Source organism: Cryptomeria japonica, chromosome 2, assembly GCF_030272615.1.
Source record: "Cryptomeria japonica chromosome 2, Sugi_1.0, whole genome shotgun sequence".
NCBI lineage: Eukaryota > Viridiplantae > Streptophyta > Pinopsida > Cupressales > Cupressaceae > Cryptomeria > Cryptomeria japonica.
The window spans coordinates 325,472,028-325,492,702 of NC_081406.1; the positions used below are offsets into that span (position 1 = coordinate 325,472,028).

The following is a 20,675-nucleotide window of genomic DNA, read 5'->3' on the forward strand; positions in this document are numbered from 1 at the left end:
TTGATACCCTTGAGGAATGTTGATTATTAACAAGTCAACATTTTCCTTTCTTATTTCATAATCTATGAATTGATTATTATCTTTAAATCTGCATATGGATTCAATGAATATATTATTTAAGTCGGTCTGAACAACACTAAGCGTTCCATATGATGCAATGGTCTTACGTCCTGTTTTGGTTGTGTTACCCCAAATTTGAACCTGGAAATTTTGAGCTTTCCCGGATCTATTTTATGGCCCATCAAGTCTTTAAAAAGGAAAGATTTCAAAATGAGTCAGGAATTTCATGATATCGGATGTTCAATACCAGGAAGCTGCCTTTTGCAAAATAAATCACTCTTTGGTTTGTTTCCGGATTTTCAAGAAATCAGAATCTCTCCACTTCCTTTAACATTGGTACTCGAAGAAGATGTTTGGAGCTTCATAATCACTTTCGGGTTTTCAATTCAGCCCCCTCAAAAACATAGATGAAGCTTTGATATTTTAGCCTCATTAAATAAGTTTAGAAAACATTTGAAGGCGGTCCTAATATCGGGGGAGAGGATTTGTTCAAATGTCATTAAAAAGCCCGACACGATTCATTACAGGTTTAATATGTTGACCTATATTTCAATTCGGACTTGACTAAGGACATTAAGTGGTATTTAACCAAAGTTGGAATCCGAGAGTTTGATCGGGGAGTCGGGCATCTTGTGTAACGTCAAACCAAATAGAAACTAGTGTGGAAGTTGTACGTTCTCCAGATTCGCCGACAACATGTGTTGTCGGCCGTACAAAGAGTTGATACAGAGTCAATGTCCCAACATGCTTGAGGCGACAGTTTGTCTGGTTCTCGAGCTCACATGAATGCTCGTCTCATTACTGCAGCAATACATACCAATCAGTGGCCAGTTCTTGCAATTACCTTATCCTCGGAGCCTTCACAGTGACACCTCTCTGCATATGTCATTCATGGATGATGCCTCAATTGAGCATTGGAAAGAAATGTCCATTTACAGGGCATAGTTTAATCACATATATGGCAAAAAGATTGAAGTGAAAGAAGTTTCAACTATGTGCAAAGGCATAAAATTGTCGATTTTGTCCCGAACAGAGCAACACATTAAAATATCATGGTTGCTCGGGTTTGCTTAAAACTTTCAAACTAAAAAGAGGTTTTCAAAAGAGTGACTAATGTGCTACTTTGGAGGAGTCCAGCCATAGTCGGAGAATCAGGCTTTGGTTGGAATTCCCTAACCATTAATCGAGTTTCAAGAACCAACCAACCTCCCGACTCCCCGATCAAGTCTATGTGCAGGACATCGACACTTTAATTGCCAGAGAGTTACAAATGAATTCTATTCTTAGAGCTTACAAATGATAGTAAAGGGATACGCAATGCTTGGGTGAAGATTTTGCATATATTTCCAAAATTCCAAATGTACCATTTTTCCATGGAGCTAAAATGAGTATGATGAATGCCGTCTTGGTTCAGCCTGGCCTCATAGCTTCATTTGTAGTAGAAACTATCTTTTCCCAACTATGTCTTAGAATGCATTATTTATGTTTCAAGCCCTTTAAAATAATATTTGACTCATCAATGAGTTAGACATTTGATGTATAAAAGGGTGAAATTTCTCAGTGCCTTATTAAAAGAAGATGGTTACGAGAAACCAAAAAAATATATATATGAAGTTTTTTCTGATTATTATTAGTCAAGAAGGTTTCCAAGAAACAGTTGTCGGGAAACTGAAAAGTTTCTTAAGGAGCCTATTTATTATAAATTCTCAGAAGGGGGATTTTAAGAGGGGTAAGTGGGGAAAGAGAGGAATGTACTTTCTGTTTTCGGGCATAATCATGATACAGGAATAAAGATGATCTTTGAGTCATTTATTTGACATTCTGAGGAAGGAAGAAATATATTTCAGATCTGTGTGTTTGTGTGTATTTATTTTTACTGTAATTTGGCCTTTGAGTCATTCCAATTATTCTCACGATGTTTCCTATCTCATTCCAGTTATGCGTGTGTTTGTTGTAGAAACTTTGATTTCTCGTTCATTCATACATCTGAAAGCAAATTATTTAATCTTTTCCCTCTTTGCTGTGGGTACTTGGAAAAAGAACTTTGTGCCATTTCTCCAGTATCCCTTTGTTTTATACATCTATTGTTTGCATTTGTATCATGGCTATGAGTATATGTTAGTTGCCTTTATTGCTTTCCGGTTAAAAGCATATTCAGAAAACATACCTTTTATCCAACGAAGGGAGTTGTACCTTCATATCAAAATTCAGAGAGCACTTGTAATTGTCATTACGAGTGACTCAACTGTTGGTCCTTTTTTGTCTTTCAATTTGGGCATTGCGAGTCAATTTTAAGGATTCTATTAAGAAAGACAAATCTGTTCACCAACAGGTTGCAGCGTCAGAGAAGAACTATTCCCTATCGACTCTTTATTGTATTCTCAATTATTCCCTAAGCATTGGGTTTTATCTTATTAGCCGCATCGATCTTCCTTCCTCCATGATGAGGAGAGGCAAATATCCCATATCTTGGTGGTGAAAATACACAAGGAGACATCCAATATTTGAACTGATAATGATGACCTGCGCTGAAGATACAGATGATGGCATATAAATTTTTCCTTTCTTTATTTATGATTATTTTTATCTATGTTTGGTCTCTGTATATGCTTGATGATTTCTCACAATTTGTAAGAATAAGTTTCAATCTTTAATTAAAACTTATTAAATTGTTTATTGAATCTAGTTGCTTCGGGTCTTGAACGGGGACATTTCAACCAGCTATTCCATTATTTTGTCATTTTAACCAGACTTCTTTAAGGGCAATGATGCCAAATGTTTAATTGCATTATGGTTAAGTGATTAAGAGGATAAAGTAAACATACTTATTCATGAAGAAATAAACTAGATATGAACATATTGGACAACATCTGAAATGGGAGAGCAACCAAGTATATTTTATTCATCAATGCACTTCATACAAAATTTGGGATCAAGAACTCTTTGCACAATGCAGTCACTTGTTTTGACTACAAGTAAATATTTAAACTAGCCAATGGTTGCTAAGGACTGTCCAACTTCTGACAACTACTCAACCCAACCAATGAGTCGTAACTATTCTTGTCGGTGTACAACATAACAAAAGTAAATTAATATGTTACTTATCTATCTACGTGGAATCCCGATCAATTTAACTAGAAAAGGGGACATGACAATCATGGCAATTCTATGACTAATGGGATGCAATTTGACAAATATTTCTAGATGAGATGAAGTAGATTTGAGAAAATGATCACTTGCAAATGACTAGAATTAATAATGTTTATGCTGAAGTGACTTAGTGGTTGCCTAGGCTCTGGATTATCTATGGCACAATAATGTAAGCAAATGTTAATGCACACAAGCAAAGATTACAATCACAACATTTTTTGTCAAATGCTTCAAAGCTAAGTTACCAAGAAACTGAAACAAGTAAGAACTGAATAATATCAATTTTCTTGGAACCCTAGGATTACTTAGCATGGAAATGTTCATAAAAAATATGAAATAAAAAAAATTATATAAATATAAACAAAAAAAGACAAAGCATTCATAGTTGACCATAAAAGGTCCAACATCACAAAACAACACCATAATCTATAAATTAACATTAACAATTATAGACTCAGACGGCTCATTAATGGGCTTCTTCGGGTTAATCCTGTGGACTCTGTGGATTGTAATGTGAAATGGGAAGTGCCTTAGGAAGGGTGGTACAAGGTCAATTTTGATGGTGCCTCGAAAGGAAACCCAAGTATATCGGGAGCAAGGGTGGTGATCTAGGATTGGCATGGAAACATCTTGATGCTGGGAGCTCAAAGGCTTGAAAGTAGAACGAACAATGAGGCGGAGTTGCAAGCAACTTTGTTTGCAGTGCAGTGGAGTCGGAATTTTGGTGTACAAAATTTGCATTTGGAAGGGGATTCACAAGTAATCATCAATGCCATCATTAAAGGTGAAGCCAATTCATGGCATTTAAACAAATATATCTCAAAGATTAAAAATGATTTGAATTCCTTTAATAATTTTTAAATTACACATGTGAGAAGGGCTAGAAATGAGGTGGCGGATATGCTGTCCAAGTGGGCTACATCATTTTTTGAAGTGCATGAAACACATTTGGAAGTTCTCCGAAATCTTGAGGAGGCCGATGTGGATGGGGGAGTACAAAGGTATGATTAATTCCACTCATTTGAGGTGAGGGTAGTATGTATGGACGTGACATTTTAATTATTTATAGGGCTCTGGGCCCATTTTTGGCTGCATCGTATGCTAGCGAAGTGAGAAGGCGACAGGTATGGAGGCTACATTCACTTTGTATACCTCTCGCCAACAGTTGACTTTTGTCGAGGATATCTCAAAAAAGCGTCTGAGATGCATTTTCAAGCATGGTGAGGATTCTTTCATCCAAATTATTAAAATGTTGTTGGGGGATTGTTTTCTCACAACCATGCATAAGTACAGAACCAATGTTGATGTGGTGACCATGGTTTTGGCATGGGGTTTGGAACTGGGTGAGAGGAAGGATGTGTTGGTGGAGGTAATGCGACACTGTGTGGAGGATGACTGGTTGGGAGGATTGATGGAGTTGCTACAAATGGCAATGCCGGGAGTAGGTTTTGATGCTGGCGAAAGCTTGGATATTGATGGAATTCATGAATTGCGGGAGTTGGTCCCTTACATTCGGTGGCCTTTCAGTCTGGACAGAGATGAATGATGTACAGAGGCAACCATTGCATGGGATTCCCTCAAATTGTTTTTGAGGGAAAAGATGGTGGAGGTGCAAGGCGACTCGGCTAGTGTCTCTACAAAGGATGACCCTACGGAGGTGGGAATTCGAGGAAAAGGCAAACAAAAGGTGTCGAGAAAGCATCGGGTGCAAATTCAAAAGGCGGTGGGTGGTTTTGCTAGTGATACTTCGGGCAAAGGTGGTAGCAGTAGTGTGGGTGCAGGGCCGACTGGTGATGCCCTAAGTGTGCCCTAGTTTGAGGCAGAATGGGTCTGCTGATGATGTCTTTTTGTTTATGCAGTCAAAAATCTTTTTGGTCTCTCGTCTGGTTTCGTTTTGATTTCTAGACCAAATTTTGTTTCTCCTTTGGTCCTCTATGTATCGAAGATGTATGTTGAAATGATGTCTGTAGGTTTCGGGGTATAGGATAGTGCTGGTCTCTGTATAGTTTGGGTTTTATTTTTGGTCTCTCGTCTGGTTTCTTTTTGATTTCTTTTTGTTTATGCAGTCAAAAATCTTTTCGGTCTCTCGTCTGGTTTCGTTTTGATTTCTGGACCAAATTTTGTTTCTCCTTTGGTCCTCTATGTATCGAAGATGTATGTTGAAATGATGTCTGTAGGTTTCGGGGTATAGGATAGTGCTGGTCTCTGTATAGTTTGGGTTTTATTTTTGGTCTCCTCAATGTTCAAATGACGTAATCTTGGCAATTTTTGTACAAATGCCAATATGGATGGATGGGTAGCTTCTGCAAGGGCGGATAGGCTGGGGTGATGGTAGTTGGGGTCTGTTTTATCAGACATTTTGTTAATAGTTATGAATATATATATTGTACATTTTGACTTATATCAATAAAATTACAATTATTACTGACCAAAAAAAAAAATTGTAGACTCAGAATACATTATCCTCAGCCACTAGAAAAAATAAGCATATTACTCTCCTATTCAATCCCCAGAACATTAAAACAAGGTACACAAGTAGCCATGCCACACCCACCAATTCCACTCTATAACTTGCATAGAGACCTTTGCCCCTAATCATCAAAACATGAAAGATTGGCAAGGGTAGCTGCAGGAGCGTATGGCTGCTTTAGATAAATATCCCAAAGCAGGGTTGACTATTGAGATTGTCACTCTTCTTTTATTTGAGGCACAAATTTGAACATGCATACAGCAATTCATCTATCTTCTTTGCTTGGGTTTAGTTTGACTTGGCATTAGGAGGTCAGAGGTGGAGTTGGTTTACCTTAGTTTGGCTTGGTCATAATGTTTTATTTGTTTTGTATCTTTAGTTCTTTGTGTTCAGTGATGTAGTCTGCTCGGATTTATTCCAAAAACATCCTTGAAATGTCAAGTTGTTCCCAGAAATGGCTCAAAATTTACAAGTGGTGTTTCTAGGAATGGACCAGTTTCTGAAATTTCAAAACTGCTTCCTAGAATTCCTACAATGTAGCTTAAAAGATTTCGAATCTGTTTCCCCTAATGATTACTTTGTTAACTCTCAGAATCAATGTAATTAAGGAGATCTGTCAATTAAAAGGTTTATCAAAAATTTTCTTATCATTTCAATTAATTATGAAGCATTAGTTCTTCACATAACACACTGGATTTTAGTTTCGGGAATTGCAGTGAATCAACAAAATAATAATAAAAAGATCTAGCTTTAAAATAAGTTCTCACATACCCATGCAATTAAGGCCTCCAAAATTGTGCCAAAAGTCCAAAATGCTGAAAATATTACCATCCAAAACCCTCTATTAGCCATTGGAATAAATTCTAGAAACCATGAAGAAAGGACGGGGCCACCTCCAATTCCAAGACCAACCAAGCAACGAGAAGCAACCAATACAAGATAATTTGGTGAAAAGGTGCCAAAAAATCCAGCACCAAAAGTCACCACTGCTGTAGCAAAAAATCCATATCTGATGACACCAAAGAACATATCCGCCAAATAATTGATATCATTTCATTGAGAAATAATGTCAAAAAAGACATGCATAAGTAGACGTCTCTTCTGTCTTTTTAATAATTTTGCATAATAAATATTAAAAACTGATGATGAATTCCATCATGATTGTCAGTCCTTATTTGCCAATGTTAAACTAGACAAAAATGCAGAAATCCAGTAGGTTGGATGGCATTGTTTGGCAGAAGGCCTTAAATCAATTTCCTGGTATTCAAAACCTTGCAAAGATTCAGAAGTTAATCTCCAATATACGCATTCCATATCTAATATTGAAAAAATAGCAACAACTAGATACATATACTAGTTGAATAGTTCTGAAATAAAGAATTACATGGACCAAAGGCCTAAGATTTTTTTAGGATAAGCACCACAACAATATTAATAAATGGATACTGCAAATATTTGTTTTTGTGCTCTAGAATTCTTTTATTTTATAGGTACACTTGAAATTTCCTATGTTGGTAGACAGAAAATTCTACCCATGGAACAATATACAAGCTACTTAAATGTATTTGTATTTTACATTGGGATTTAATAGTCAGTTCATTAAAAAAGTAGATACATTCAGAGACAGGATGAATCAATTTTCCTTTTAATTCTTCAATGTTATGCATTTTCCCCTTCCCTTTAACTGCATGGCAAGGTATACGGTGCTTAAAACATTGAATGAAGTCCAATTCAGTAAAAACTAATCTTGCTGATGTCATGAAATACAGATTGTGGGTTTGATAAATTCAAATCAGTGTCATGCTGTTACTTCACCAACATTGACAGAAAGAATTCTTACCTGTAATTCTTCTTTGGTACTGGCCTTCCTTGCTCACCATAAGAAGTTAAAAAAGATTGATTACTTAGGGGAAATGAGCCATATTCTGTTACAAAAAATGCAACTTGGGGCCTGTGTTCTCATTTCATACAGCATGAAACACATCGTAATCAAACATCCCATTTTTTAGTCCTCCATTGCAACTATTGTTGGCATTATAACAGACAAGGAGAGATTGTTGGCATTTCAATAAGGATATTGAGAAGGTTGTTGATATAACTGATTAAGGATATTTATTGTCTTAATATTATTATTTTGTCATTGATGTCAAGAAATTGATTTTCTAATTCAGTATGATGTTGTCATATCTTAAGAAGTATGATTTGATGAGTATAAAAATGTCGGTAAAAGACACAAAAAGATTGTGATGAATAAGGGGAGAAATAAGTTATTCAATGGGCAACTATTACCGAGTTAGACAATGATGAGATCATGATGTTTAAATTGTTTTGATATCCTACATATGCTGTTGATTGTAAGGTTAATACTATACTATGTTACCGAGCAAAGAACCTGGTCGGTAAACCCTAAGGAACCTAGTCGGTAAACCCTAAGGTTATCGCTATCAGTTAATGAAGGCGGAATGTATACCGAGTGAAGTTTAGTATTTACCGAGTTGCAACCGAGCTGTAACAGAATGCATTAAATGATTAAAAACGTTATTTAATGAAGGAAGCTGATTAACTGGAATTGATTAAATGATTGGTATGCCGTGCATGAAGTTTGTTAAAGAATCTATGGCAATGGAAGATCGGCAGAAAGATCTACAGCTCAGATTGAACTGCAATACCTTAGCACAAGTTCCAAGAAATGTATGCAAGTTCCAAGACGAGGTAAAACGTTTTTAGATCGAAGGATAAATTGAACCTGGTCAAGTTTGAAGATCTGATGGCTATGATTGATCATGGGATATGTGATCAAGGAGATTAAGCGGTTAGCAAATTGTTTATAAATAAGGAACTGTTGATAAACAATGTATGCGGGCAAGTGTAAGCACAGGGATGCTACATAGTGATTACCGAGCACAGAAGCTTGAAGACCTGTTTGATTAACAGAGTATAGAGCCCAGCAGAGGGACAAGATAAGTCCTATGAATAGATTGTATTGAGCAAATAAGAATCTTCTTTAGCATTTTAGATGCAAAGTTGCACATATATTTTTATTACTGTTATTTTGTGAAGTGATAGAAAATCTCTTAACCAAGTGGACTTAACAGTCTTATTTGTAAAACCCTCTAGCAAAGTTACATTCTGATTGAGTGTTTGAAACCCTTTAACAAGGTCACCTCTAACAAGGTGAAGATCCTAACAGATCTGAGGGAAATCCCTTAACCGGGTCACATCTAGCAATGTGTTTGTAATCTTTAACAGGATTTGCTTTTAACCGAGCATACTCTAGACGAGTATATTTCTTAGTGGGTCCGAAATCCCACAATGGTTTTTCCCTATTTGGGTTTCCACATTAAATCTGGTGTTAAATGTGTTGTGATATTTTCTGTTTATGAGTTTGCATGTTTTACAGTTTTGGTTACTTATATCTGTTTAAGCTACCGAGGTTGAATCTGTTGAATATATTGAAGATTAAGTTTGTATGATTCACCCCCCCTCTCATCTTGTTAGCTTGGCATCTGTACTTAACAATTAGTATCAGAACTATCAATTGGTATCAGAGCTTTGGACTTCGGAAGAAAAAATTTAAAGGTACTTGAGGAAAAGATCCAAAGATGTATAAGAGGGATGCACTGAAGCTGAACAAGTCAAGTTTCTCTACATGGCAGAAAAGGATGAAGCTGCACCTATCAGGAGTTGGAGAATATGCTGTATATTATCTGGAGAATGATTTCATTACACCGAGCACCTATCCATTGACAATGGAAGAGATAAAGGCAAAGCAAGAACATATTCAAGCAATGATTGAAATAACATCTGCATTGACCGACTCAGAGTTTAATGATCTAGAAGGCTGCAATGATGCCAAGGCAATGTGGGACAAGCTCATATCTGTGTATGGCGGTGATGAACATGTTCAAAGAGCAAAAGTGGACAGTCTAAGAGGACAACTTGAATCCATGAGAATGAATGAAGGTGAGAACATAACCCAGTACAGTACAAGGTTAAAGGAGATTGTCAATCAAATCAAAGAAGCAAGAGGAACCATTGAAGAGAAGGATGTCACAAGTAAGTTATTAAGAACCCTTCTACCAGCTTATGCAATCCAAGTCTCTGCAATCAATGAATTGAGGTCTGTACCCAATATGCCAGTTTCTTTGGATGCTACTATTGGTAAGCTACATGCATTTGAGTTAAGTAACTTTGATAACAGTGGGTCTTCGGTAAATAAAATTGAGTCTGCATTTAGTTCTTTTCATCTTGATGAATCTGATGATTACAATGATAGAAAGTATAAGTATTCTGAAGGGAATCACAGTGGAGCAAGTGAAAGATTTCGTAAGAACATGGAAGAAGTACACAAACTGTATGAGGAAATCAGAAAGCAAGAAGAGTTTGAAGCACTATTAGTCAGAAGGCTACCGAGAGGAAAAGGTAAGTACAAAGGAAAGTTGCCTTTGAAATGTTTCAATTGTGATAAGATAGGACATATGGCTTCTAACTGTCCTGACAAAGATTCTACTGAAAAGAGAGATTATCGAGATGACAGACAAAAAAATAATCATTTCAGAGGATACCAAGACTTCAAAAGAAGAGATAGAAAGTCATGCCTAATAGCTGATGAGGAATCTAATGATGATAAATCAGATGAAACTGATACAAAGGAAGTAGTTTATGTGGCTATCAAAGATGGATCAGATGAAGAAAGGTATGAAGAAAAAGCCCTAATATCTCACATAAATACTAATGATTCTTGGATCATAGATAGTGGATACTCACATCACATGATAGGTGATAAACACAAGTTTGTTATGTTAGAAGATTATGATGGAAGTTATGTAAGATTTGGTAATGATGCACCATGTCCGGTAAAAGGTAAAGGATCCATAACACTTCTTGACAATGCTAAATGTAATGATGTTTATTGGGTTGAAGGTTTGAAATATAATTTGTTGAGTGTAGCACAGCTAAACAACACAGGTTACCGAATAGAATTTTAGAAAGGAATTCTCAAAGTTCATGACAAGCATGGAAACTTAGCTACTACCGGGACTCAAACAGAAGGTAACACATTTCACCTTGACTCAACTCGGAATAATTGTCTTTATGCAAAGATAGATGATACCTGGTTAGGGCATAAAAGGTTTTGTCATGTAAATTTTGATAATTTGATCAAAATAAGTAAGAAGCACCGAGTAAGAGGTCTACCGAGTTTGGAAAAACCTGAGAATGCTATGTGCCGAGGATGCCAGATGGGTAAGATGACAAGATCAAGCTTTACAAGTAAGTCCTACACTTCTAAGGGAATTTTAGATCTTGTGCACACTGATCTTTGTGGTCCTATGAAAGTTCAGAGTTATTATGGTGATAAGTACTTCATATTATTTGTGGATGATTACTCAAGGATGATGTCAGTAACGTTTTTAAAAGAAAAATCAGAAGCTTTTCAAATGTTTAAATGGTACAAGGCAAGAGTTGAAAATGAAACAGGAAGACAACTGAAATGTCTTAGATCAGATAGAGGAGGAGAGTTTACCTCTGACGAGTTCAACTTATTCTGCAATGATCATGGTATAAAAAGACAAGTCCCTGCACCGAGAACTCCACAGCAAAATGGGATAGCTGAGAGAAGAAACAAATCTATTGTGGATTGTGCCAGAACCCTGATGATTGAAAAGAAAGTGCCACAAACATTTTGGAGAGAAGCAATAAGCACAGCAGTTTACACCCTGAACCGAGTACAACTGAAGAAAGAAACTTTGAAGACACCATATGAAATCTGGTATGACAAGAAACCTAATGTAAGTTACTTCAAAATCTTTGGAAGTAGATGCTATGTACACAAAGATGATAGAAATGGAAAGTTTGATCAGAAAAGTGAAGAAGGAACATTTCTTGGTTATTCCTCTAGAAGTAAAGCATTTAAATGTCTGATCAAATCATCTAACAAAATAGTAGAAAGTGCAAATGTGAAAATTGATGAATTTGTAGAAAGAAATGATGAAGGAAATTCTAAGGAACCAGAAGATTATGAAGAATTTGTCTATGTTCAACCGACAAGTCCTACCGAGAGAGTTACTGAAGAAAATAAAGAGGCTATTCAGTTACCGAGTGATGAAGAAGATCATACAAAGCCTAGCGAGCCTGTATTAGCCAAGTATATCAGAAGGAATCATGCATCAAGTCAAATTATAGGAGATAAAGATGATCCAGTGATGACAAGGAATAAACTGAGACTGAACACATGTCTAATATCTGAATTTGAACCAAGAATAGTGAAAGAGGCATTTAACAGTGAAGATTGGGTAAATGCTATGACAGAAGAGATTGATCAAATCAAGAAGAATGACACATGGACACTAGTCCCAAGACCGAAGGACAAAAATGTAATCGGTACAAAGTGGATTTTCAGAAACAAGCTGAATGAAAAAGGTGAGGTCATTCGAAATAAAGCAAGACTAGTTTGCAAAGGATATGCTCAAGAAGAAAGAATTGATTATGGCGAGACCTTTGCACCTGTGGCAAGACTTGAAGGAGTAAGAACATTGTTGGCATATGCTGCTTTCAAAAATTTCAAGGTATATCAAATGGATGTCAAATCTGCATTTCTAAATGGTATATTAGAAGAAGAAGTTTATATTGAACAACCTGAAGGATTTGTTGAAGACAAGAATAAAGATCAAGTATGTAAATTGAACAAAGCATTAAATGGTTTGAAACAAGCACCTAGAGCATGGTATGAGAGATTGCACTCTTATTTAATCAAGATTGGTTTTATAAGGACAAGTGAAAACAGCAATATGTACATGAAGAATGATGAAAATGGAATACTGATCTCAACCATATTTGTTGATGATATTATCTTTTGTGGAAATGACTCTTTATGCAAGAACTAAATGAGCAAACAATTTGAGATGTTATTAATCGGTGAGATAAAGTATTTTATAGGTTTACAGATACTGCAAATGAAAGATGAGATTTTCATTACTCAATCCAAGTACATAAAGGAAATCTTGAAGAAATTTGGAATGGAGGACTCAAAACCAGTAAGTACTCCTATGACTACCAACTGTAAATTATCAAAGAATGATGAATCTGCATCTGCTAATGAGACACTTTACCAATCCATGATTGGAAAGCAACAATATGTTGTTCATAGCAGACCAGATATAGCACATGCAGTAGGTATAGTTGCAAGATTTTCTACAGATCCCAAGGAAACACACATGACAGCAATCAAGAGAATTTTTAGATACTTGAAAGGTACTGAGGATTATGGCTAGGTATATCAAAAAGGAAATGACTTTGATTTAAAAGTTTATACTGATGCTGATTGGGCAAGCAACATAGATGATAGGAAAAGCACAAGTGGTGGAGCTTTTATTTTAGGAGAAAGACTAGTGAGTTGGCTTAGCAAGAAACAAGGATGTGTTTCACAGTCAACAACAGAAGCTGAATATGTTGCTGGAGCATTGAATTGTACCAATATAGCATGGATCAAACAACTGTTGGAAGGTATAAATGAGAAATTTACCGAGCCAGTAACTATATTCTGTGACAATACTAGTGCCATTAACATTTCAAAGAATCCTGTTATGCACTCTAAGACAAAGCACATCTCTATCAAATATCATTATCTTAAAGAAGCAGTTCAAGAGAAGAAAGTGGTGTTGGAATATGTTAGCACAAAGAAACAAATAGCAAATATCTTCACCAAGCCACTGCCAAGGGACACTTTTGAGTATCTCAGAAGCAAGTTAGAGGTCCTACCCCTATCTTCTACTCACTGACCGAGTTCGGTGAAAGCATCAATTCGATGACTCTAAAGAATATCTTTTAGGAGTTGATGCTGATTTACACACTTTAGGATGTTTTCTAAAGGTGTGCAGAAAACAAATACAGGGAACAGAAATTGTAGACATAATGCTCTGACCGAGACTGAGTTGACACATAATAGCAAGGAATTCACTTCTCAGCGGAAGAAATCATGTTTTAGTTCTTTACTTTTTGGCATTGTTGTCAAAGGGGGAGAAGACTATTGTATGGGGGAGAAGTCTGATGACAGGGGGAGAGAATTTTAGAATCTCACAGCAATCTGAATCCGAATCAATTAGGTCAAATCAATTGGTTTTGCCATCAATGCCAAAGGGGGAGATTGTTGGCATTATAACAGACAAGGAGAGATTGTTGGCATTTCAATAAGGATATTAAGAAGGTTGTTGATATAACTGATTAAGGATGTTTACTGCCTTAATATTATTATTTTGTCATTGATGTCAAGAAATTGATTTTCTAATTCAGTATGATGTTGCCATATCTTAAGAAGTATGATTTGATGAGTATAAAGATGTCGGTAAAAGACACAAAAAGATTGTGATGAATAAGGGGAGAAATAAGTTATTCAATGGGCAACTATTACCGAGTTAGACAATGACGAGATCATGATGTTTAGATTGTTTTGATATCCTACATATGTTGTTGATTGTAAGGTTAATACTATACTATGTTACCGAGCAAAGAACCTGGTCAGTAAACCCTAAGGAACCTAGTCGGTAAACCCTAAGGTTATCGCTATCGGTTAATGAAGGTGGAATGTCTACCAAGTGAAGTTTAGTATTTACCGAGTTGCAACCGAGCTATAACAGAATGCATTAAATGATTAAAAGCGTTATTTAATGAAGGAAGCTGATGAGCAGGAATTGATTAAATGATTGGTATGCCGTGCATGAAGTTTGTTAAAGAATCTATGGTAATGGAAGATCGGCAGAAAGATCTACAGCTCAGATTGAACCGCAATACCTTAGCACAAGTTCCAAGAAATGTATGCAAGTTCCAAGACGAGGTAAAACGTTTTTAGATCGAAGGATACATTGAACCTGGTCAAGTTTGAAGATCTGATGGCTATGATTGATCATGGGATATGTGATCAAGGAGATTAAGTGGTTAGCAAATTGTTTATAAATAAGGAACTGTTGATAAACAATGTATGCGGGCAAGTGTAAGCACAGGAGATGCTACATAGTGATTACCGAGCACAGAAGCTTGAAGACCTGTTTGATTAACAGAGTATAGAGCCCAGCAGAGGGACAAGATAAGTCCTATGAATAGATTGTATTGAGCAAATAAGAATCTTCTTTAGCATTTTAGATGCAAAGTTGCAGATATATTTTTATTACTGTTATTTTGTGAAGTGACAGAAAATCTCTTAATCGAGTGGACTTAACAGTCTTATTTATAAAACCCTCTAGCAAGGTGACATTCTGATTGAGTGTTTGAAACCCTTTAACAAGGTCACCTCTAACAAGGTGAAGATCCTAACAGATCTAAGGGAAATCCCTTAACCGGGTCACATCTAGCAATGTGTTTGTAATCTTTAACAGGATTTGCTTTTAACCAAGCATACTCTAGAAGAGTATATTTCTTAGTGGGTCCGAAATCCCACAGTGGTTTTTCCCTATTTGGGTTTCCACGTTAAATCTGGTGTTAAATGTGTTGTGATGTTTTTTGTTTATAAGTTTTCATGTTTTACAGTTTTGGTTACTTATATCTATTTAAGCTACCGAAGTTGAATCTGTTGAATATATTGAAGATTAAATTTGTATGATTCACCCCCCCCTCTCATCTTGTTAGCTTGGCATATGTACTTAACAATTAGTATCAGAACTATCAACTATTTCTTGAGAAAGCTGTTGGTTCAATCTGACCATATCTAGAGAGACCACTTCATGGTAATTCAAGTTTGTTTTGGATTTTCGCGGAAGTTAAATTTATAATTCCAAACTTTGGGTATATGCAACATTCTAAATTGTAATAGTGGCATGTATGTTGTTACAAATTCTCAACCTTTAGGGCTGTGTTTCTGAGTGACAAATTCATGAAGAAATGTAAAGTTGTAAGTTGTATGTATTAGCATTGATCTATAAACATAGTGTCGTGGTCCCCGAAGGGCACGCAGGCCACAACAGCAAGAGACATGGGCCAACTTCACCACACAAGAAACCTCTAGAGAAGACCAACTCCTGTCTAGACTATTCTAGTGCTAGCATATCCTGACAGTTTTAGGGAAAAGGGATAGAAAAAAGAAAATGTTCAGAGAAAATGTAAAAATATAAGAGGAATTGCACCCGAATAGAGAGCAGGAACCTCCCCAAAGAGAATTAGAATGCACAAAAACACAACCCACAAATATTGCAGAACCATATACTCATCTCATGTTGCAAAGGGTGAGGAAGAGGTTACAGGACTCAGATATGAACATTAAACTCCCATGGATTATACTCAATCACAATCATCATACACACATAAAAGAAGGTTTGCAGCTAAGGATGAGAAGGAGATGTGAGGACTCCAATATGAATATCTGACACCTATGGAGTATGCTCAACCTCTACAGGGGAACCAAGATCCAAATATGCAGCAGAATGCCAAGAATACAGCTGAATGTAGGCTGACATGTCAAATCAAAATTTCTAATTCAAATTATATATGTTCTTGAAATACTTAAATTCTACGCAACTTTTGATGAAAAGAATTTGTTAATTCAAATCGAATGTAAATTTCATTCAAAAGCTTTATTGAAAACATAGCCATATAGTAAATTAGGTCATTTTGATGCATCAATATTCAGAGAAGGAAAATCAAGGAGTTTTCTTTGTTTTAAACGGTTTCTTATTGCATCCAATATTACAAAGTTGTGCATTGAATCAAGTTTAAGTTTGAGTCCAACATATGTTTCATTCAAAAACCTTGTTAAAACAAAACTATATAACAAATGTTTAGTCAGGGATAGTGATGCAGAGCCCCAAGGAACAAAGGCTTCTCACACAAACTCAATCCACTAGACCCTCAACTAAGGTCTCAACATTCACATGGATTCTTGGACAATCCTGACAGCAACATAAAAGAACTCCTCTACACTCCCTTTTTCTCAATGGGACCCCACTATATCCGTGAACAGCTCATGGAGATACAACTTCTCACATCAAGACTATTCTTGACACCAACTCTCCTGTTGCCACCTATGCCTAACTTGGATTACAACACAAACAACATTGCAAAACAAGTATGGACCCTATAGAACCTCTTTCCTGACCCTAGAGACATTGATTACAACCAAAACAACACCCTTTTGTTTGTACAAATGCAATCAAGGTGACTACCCTCTACTAGACGCCTATTCCTAGTAGCCCTGTTTCGAACTTTTTAGGCAAAGCTCGGAAATCCTCCTACTGATACCACAGACTCTTGACACTTTTTGATGCCTCCAATGATGACACAAAACTCTACAAAAACTCAGAACCCAACTCTTGCATTTACTGGGTTAAACGTTGCTGCTACGGGAGGGCTAAAACGGCTTTTAGGCCACTTTTACAAAGCAACCACACTCCAAAGTCTGATCCAAAGACACCAATGGATGGAATAGGTCTGCACACATCCCAAAACAAAAAATCCATGATCATATAGGGTCCAACACGCTTGGTTTTACACCTGCACAATTTTTAGCAGTCGAAACAGGCTAGTCACATGAGGATGCCTAGACTAGGGCATGATCCCAAACTCCACCAGTTCAACGGCCCACTCAGAAACCTCAAGAATCTTAAAATACATTGTCTCCCCTACCATTCCTTAGACTTTGAGCCAATTTGGCCGGAGGAATGTGGGGTTAAGAAGACATTTCCTTAGAAACCCCGATTTTGGAGGGTTTTCAGACCACCTGTTACAAAAATGCAGATATCTTCCTTATTACACAATGTTTTCCTTCCAAATAAAATCCAAATGAACATCAACATGTATGCCTACTCAAATCAATAAATTAGGGTGCACATTGAATCCGTACAAGGCACTGTTACAACAGATTTATGGAAATTTCTGTGTGTTTATTGAAATCTGATCACTATCGTACATCCAAACTTCATCATCATTCTTATCGACCTCCAAGGATTTAAAAAAGGTTTCTCCAACCTCCTCAACCGACTCCAACTGAAATTTGAATTAGGTAGCCGTTGGAGGGAGATTAATTATTATTTGACAACAAATTGACAACAAAAGTTGTCATGAAATTTGACAAATTTGCACAAACTTGACAACTTATGACTTTTGCCTATGTAACCTATTATGACACATCATAAACCTGACAAATAGGCCACATAGGAGCCAAAATTCATTGCTTGCCTCATTTAGGCATGTTGGATGTCATTTGACCATGGTTGACCAAATAGGTCCTAGGAAGTCCACACTACAAAAATGGCATCAAAGCCTTACATGGCTAATCAAAACAACTCAAATGGTCTTGAAAGACCTTATTACAACTCAAAAACATTCAAACAACCTACAAACACTTCTAAGAGCCTTCATTGCTCAAATGGTCTTCAAAATCTACGAAGGTGCTCCTGCACCAGATAGTTACGTCATTTTGATATACTAGTGTCCAACCAACCTAAATCAGGGTATTCTCTTTGCCTAGAAACCATTTGTTGTTGGGTCACCCTATATTACTATACTATTTGTATTTTTGGTTTTATTTTTAGGGTTGTTTTTGCCTAGAAACAGTTTGTTGTTGTACCCTATATTACTATACTATTTGCATTTTTGTTTTATTGTTAGGGTTGGCACTTCATTGACATAGGATTGTAGTGGAACATATCTTTGTTTAATGAAAATGACTTGTACAAAATAATTTACAATTCTCAATAGACCAATTTCACATTTTTACACTTGCACTATGCCTTGCAACTTGAACTTATTTTTTCAAGTTCATTAATTCATTAGTTTCTAGTTTCATGGGCCTCCAAACGATTGTGTTTACGATATGTCATTTAGCATTCATTTCTATCATTGGAATCTCACTAGCTTTAAACCAACATATTAAACTACACTGAAAGAAGATTCACCAAACGATTGTGTTTATGATATGTCATTTAGCATTCATTTCTATCATTGGAATCTCACTAGGTTTAAACTAACATATTAAACTACACTGAAAGCAGATTCACCAATGCACATCTTAGGGAGCAAAGTAGTGATTAAAGAAATAACTAGCATTTGTAAAGAACTCTAAGTCATAGCTTCCCTAATTGCATGCTTGCTGGGCAGACACTACTTGGAAAGGCAATACAATGATTTGCCTAAAACAATGTTGTCCTTGACTATGATTGGAGTGGGCAAAAATTTTGTTTGGTCTTCTAAGCAATTTAGCTATCCTCAATACTTTATTCGTATACATAGTTCACATTTGATTCATTTGCCATTGCTATGCAAAGTACTAGCTAAATGCATAAGTAGCATACCCAAGCTAGAGTTGTTCATTTTTTCTGTCAGCCATGCTATGCTTTGGTTTTTCCTTGCCAAAATCTTGTGCTCCACCTATTTGATAACAATATCCATTGCAGATCTTGCAGTTGATACAATATTTGATGTGGACATGAATTGTAGAAATCCTAAATGCCTTTTCCATCTACTGTAGATGCAGGTGCATTTTTGGGCAAATAGATATCTGCACATGAAAAAGGAACAATCACCCAAAGAAGAAAAGACTTTTCAAACCACCATTTTGGTGGAGCATTATAGACCACAAGAGAAAACACATTTTCTTACAACAGATGAAGATCTTGAGCATGACAATTTGTTGAATTGAATTGTTCCATTATAAAGTGAGTGATTGCATCTCTTGTCACAATTCATGTCTACTACATTGCCAACTTTCACCCAAGGAGCTCCACACTAGTTTAATACAACACTTTCTTGCCCATTTTCAAAGTATATTCACACTATCATATCCTCACACTCAAACATACTAAGAAGTGTATTTGTGAATTTGTGAAGTGTAGCAAAGTAATTCATAGAGCTGAAGAATAGTCAAGTCTTCGACAGCATATTTTCGTAGTGGACAATTTAGACAACTCATAACAAAGTGGAAAAGCATGGGTTTCTAGTTTGTTAATGTATCTTTGCAATAGCACATTGTAAAAAAAAATACTATGCAAACTAAACTGATGCAGTCAAGGATGTGTTGATGTGCCTTTTATGACATCATAAACATAGAATAAAATACTAAGTATTATATTCTTTCTTGAACAAGGAAACCTCGAATGCTAAACTTCGCGATCAAACAAGGTGACCCCAAGGTTTACAATGCAAACAATCGAATTTATATTGTGGATAGACTTAGTGTTTTGATGTGATATTGTTGGTTTACACAAAGGGTCTTACACAATCGTTCTAGGAGTTTATCAATCTTTTCCTTAAAATGACATATGATTTTGCAATAAGGCTCTTCAACTAACTCTATGAAAGATCTTTTGAAATAAAAATGCAAAAATATGAGGGCTTAGGAATCTAATCTATCTCTAACAATGCAAGAAACTATCAATGATCTAGTGGAACCAAACCAAGCTTTGCTTCACCAGGAGAAACAACTACACAAAGATGATGAAATCTTCAAGCTAAGTTACCGGTTCGGGTTCGAGGACACAAACCCAGTTCGTGGGTTTGTGCACATTTTTTTTTGCCTTTTGGGTTCGTGGGTTGGGTTCTTCCAAAATATATATATATATATATATATATATTATATGCAAAAATTTAAAGAAATATACAAAATTACAAATCTAAATGCATTTAATAATATGCTTCTTCATCATTGATCAATGCCAAATGCCAATTGATAGTTCAAAATTTCAATAATATCATATTATGTCATATACTCATATGCCATATAATATATATCAATGTATCATAGATTCATATATGTCCAAGTTAACGAATTTTTTCAAGTTTTTGAAGATTATTTTCAAGTTATATGTCCAAGTTCACGCGGGTTCGTGCCTGGGTTCACCTGGGTCCGGACAGGGTTCACCCCAAGGGCCTTGGAGTGAACCCTATCCGTACCCGTCATGAACCCAACGCAAACCACGACCCACGTGGACCCAGTCCAGGTTAGGGCCTTCAGACAGGCGAACCCAGTAAGTGAATCTTCAAGGGAAATGTAAATGATTTTCAAAACGCTTATACA

At 36.2% G+C, this 20,675-nt stretch overlaps 1 protein-coding gene across 6 annotated transcripts in view; it reads right to left on the minus strand.

The window, feature by feature from the left end:
• Positions 1-20,675, minus strand: part of LOC131027200 (organic cation/carnitine transporter 7) — a 212,131-nt gene that overhangs the window by 68,576 nt on the left and 122,880 nt on the right. For all 6 annotated transcript variants that reach the window (XM_057957196.1, XM_057957194.1, XM_057957197.1 and 3 more), the window contains one exon: positions 6,452-6,689. In XM_057957196.1, the coding sequence (XP_057813179.1) occupies positions 6,452-6,689 (238 nt within the window). The remainder of the gene's footprint in view (positions 1-6,451; positions 6,690-20,675) is intronic.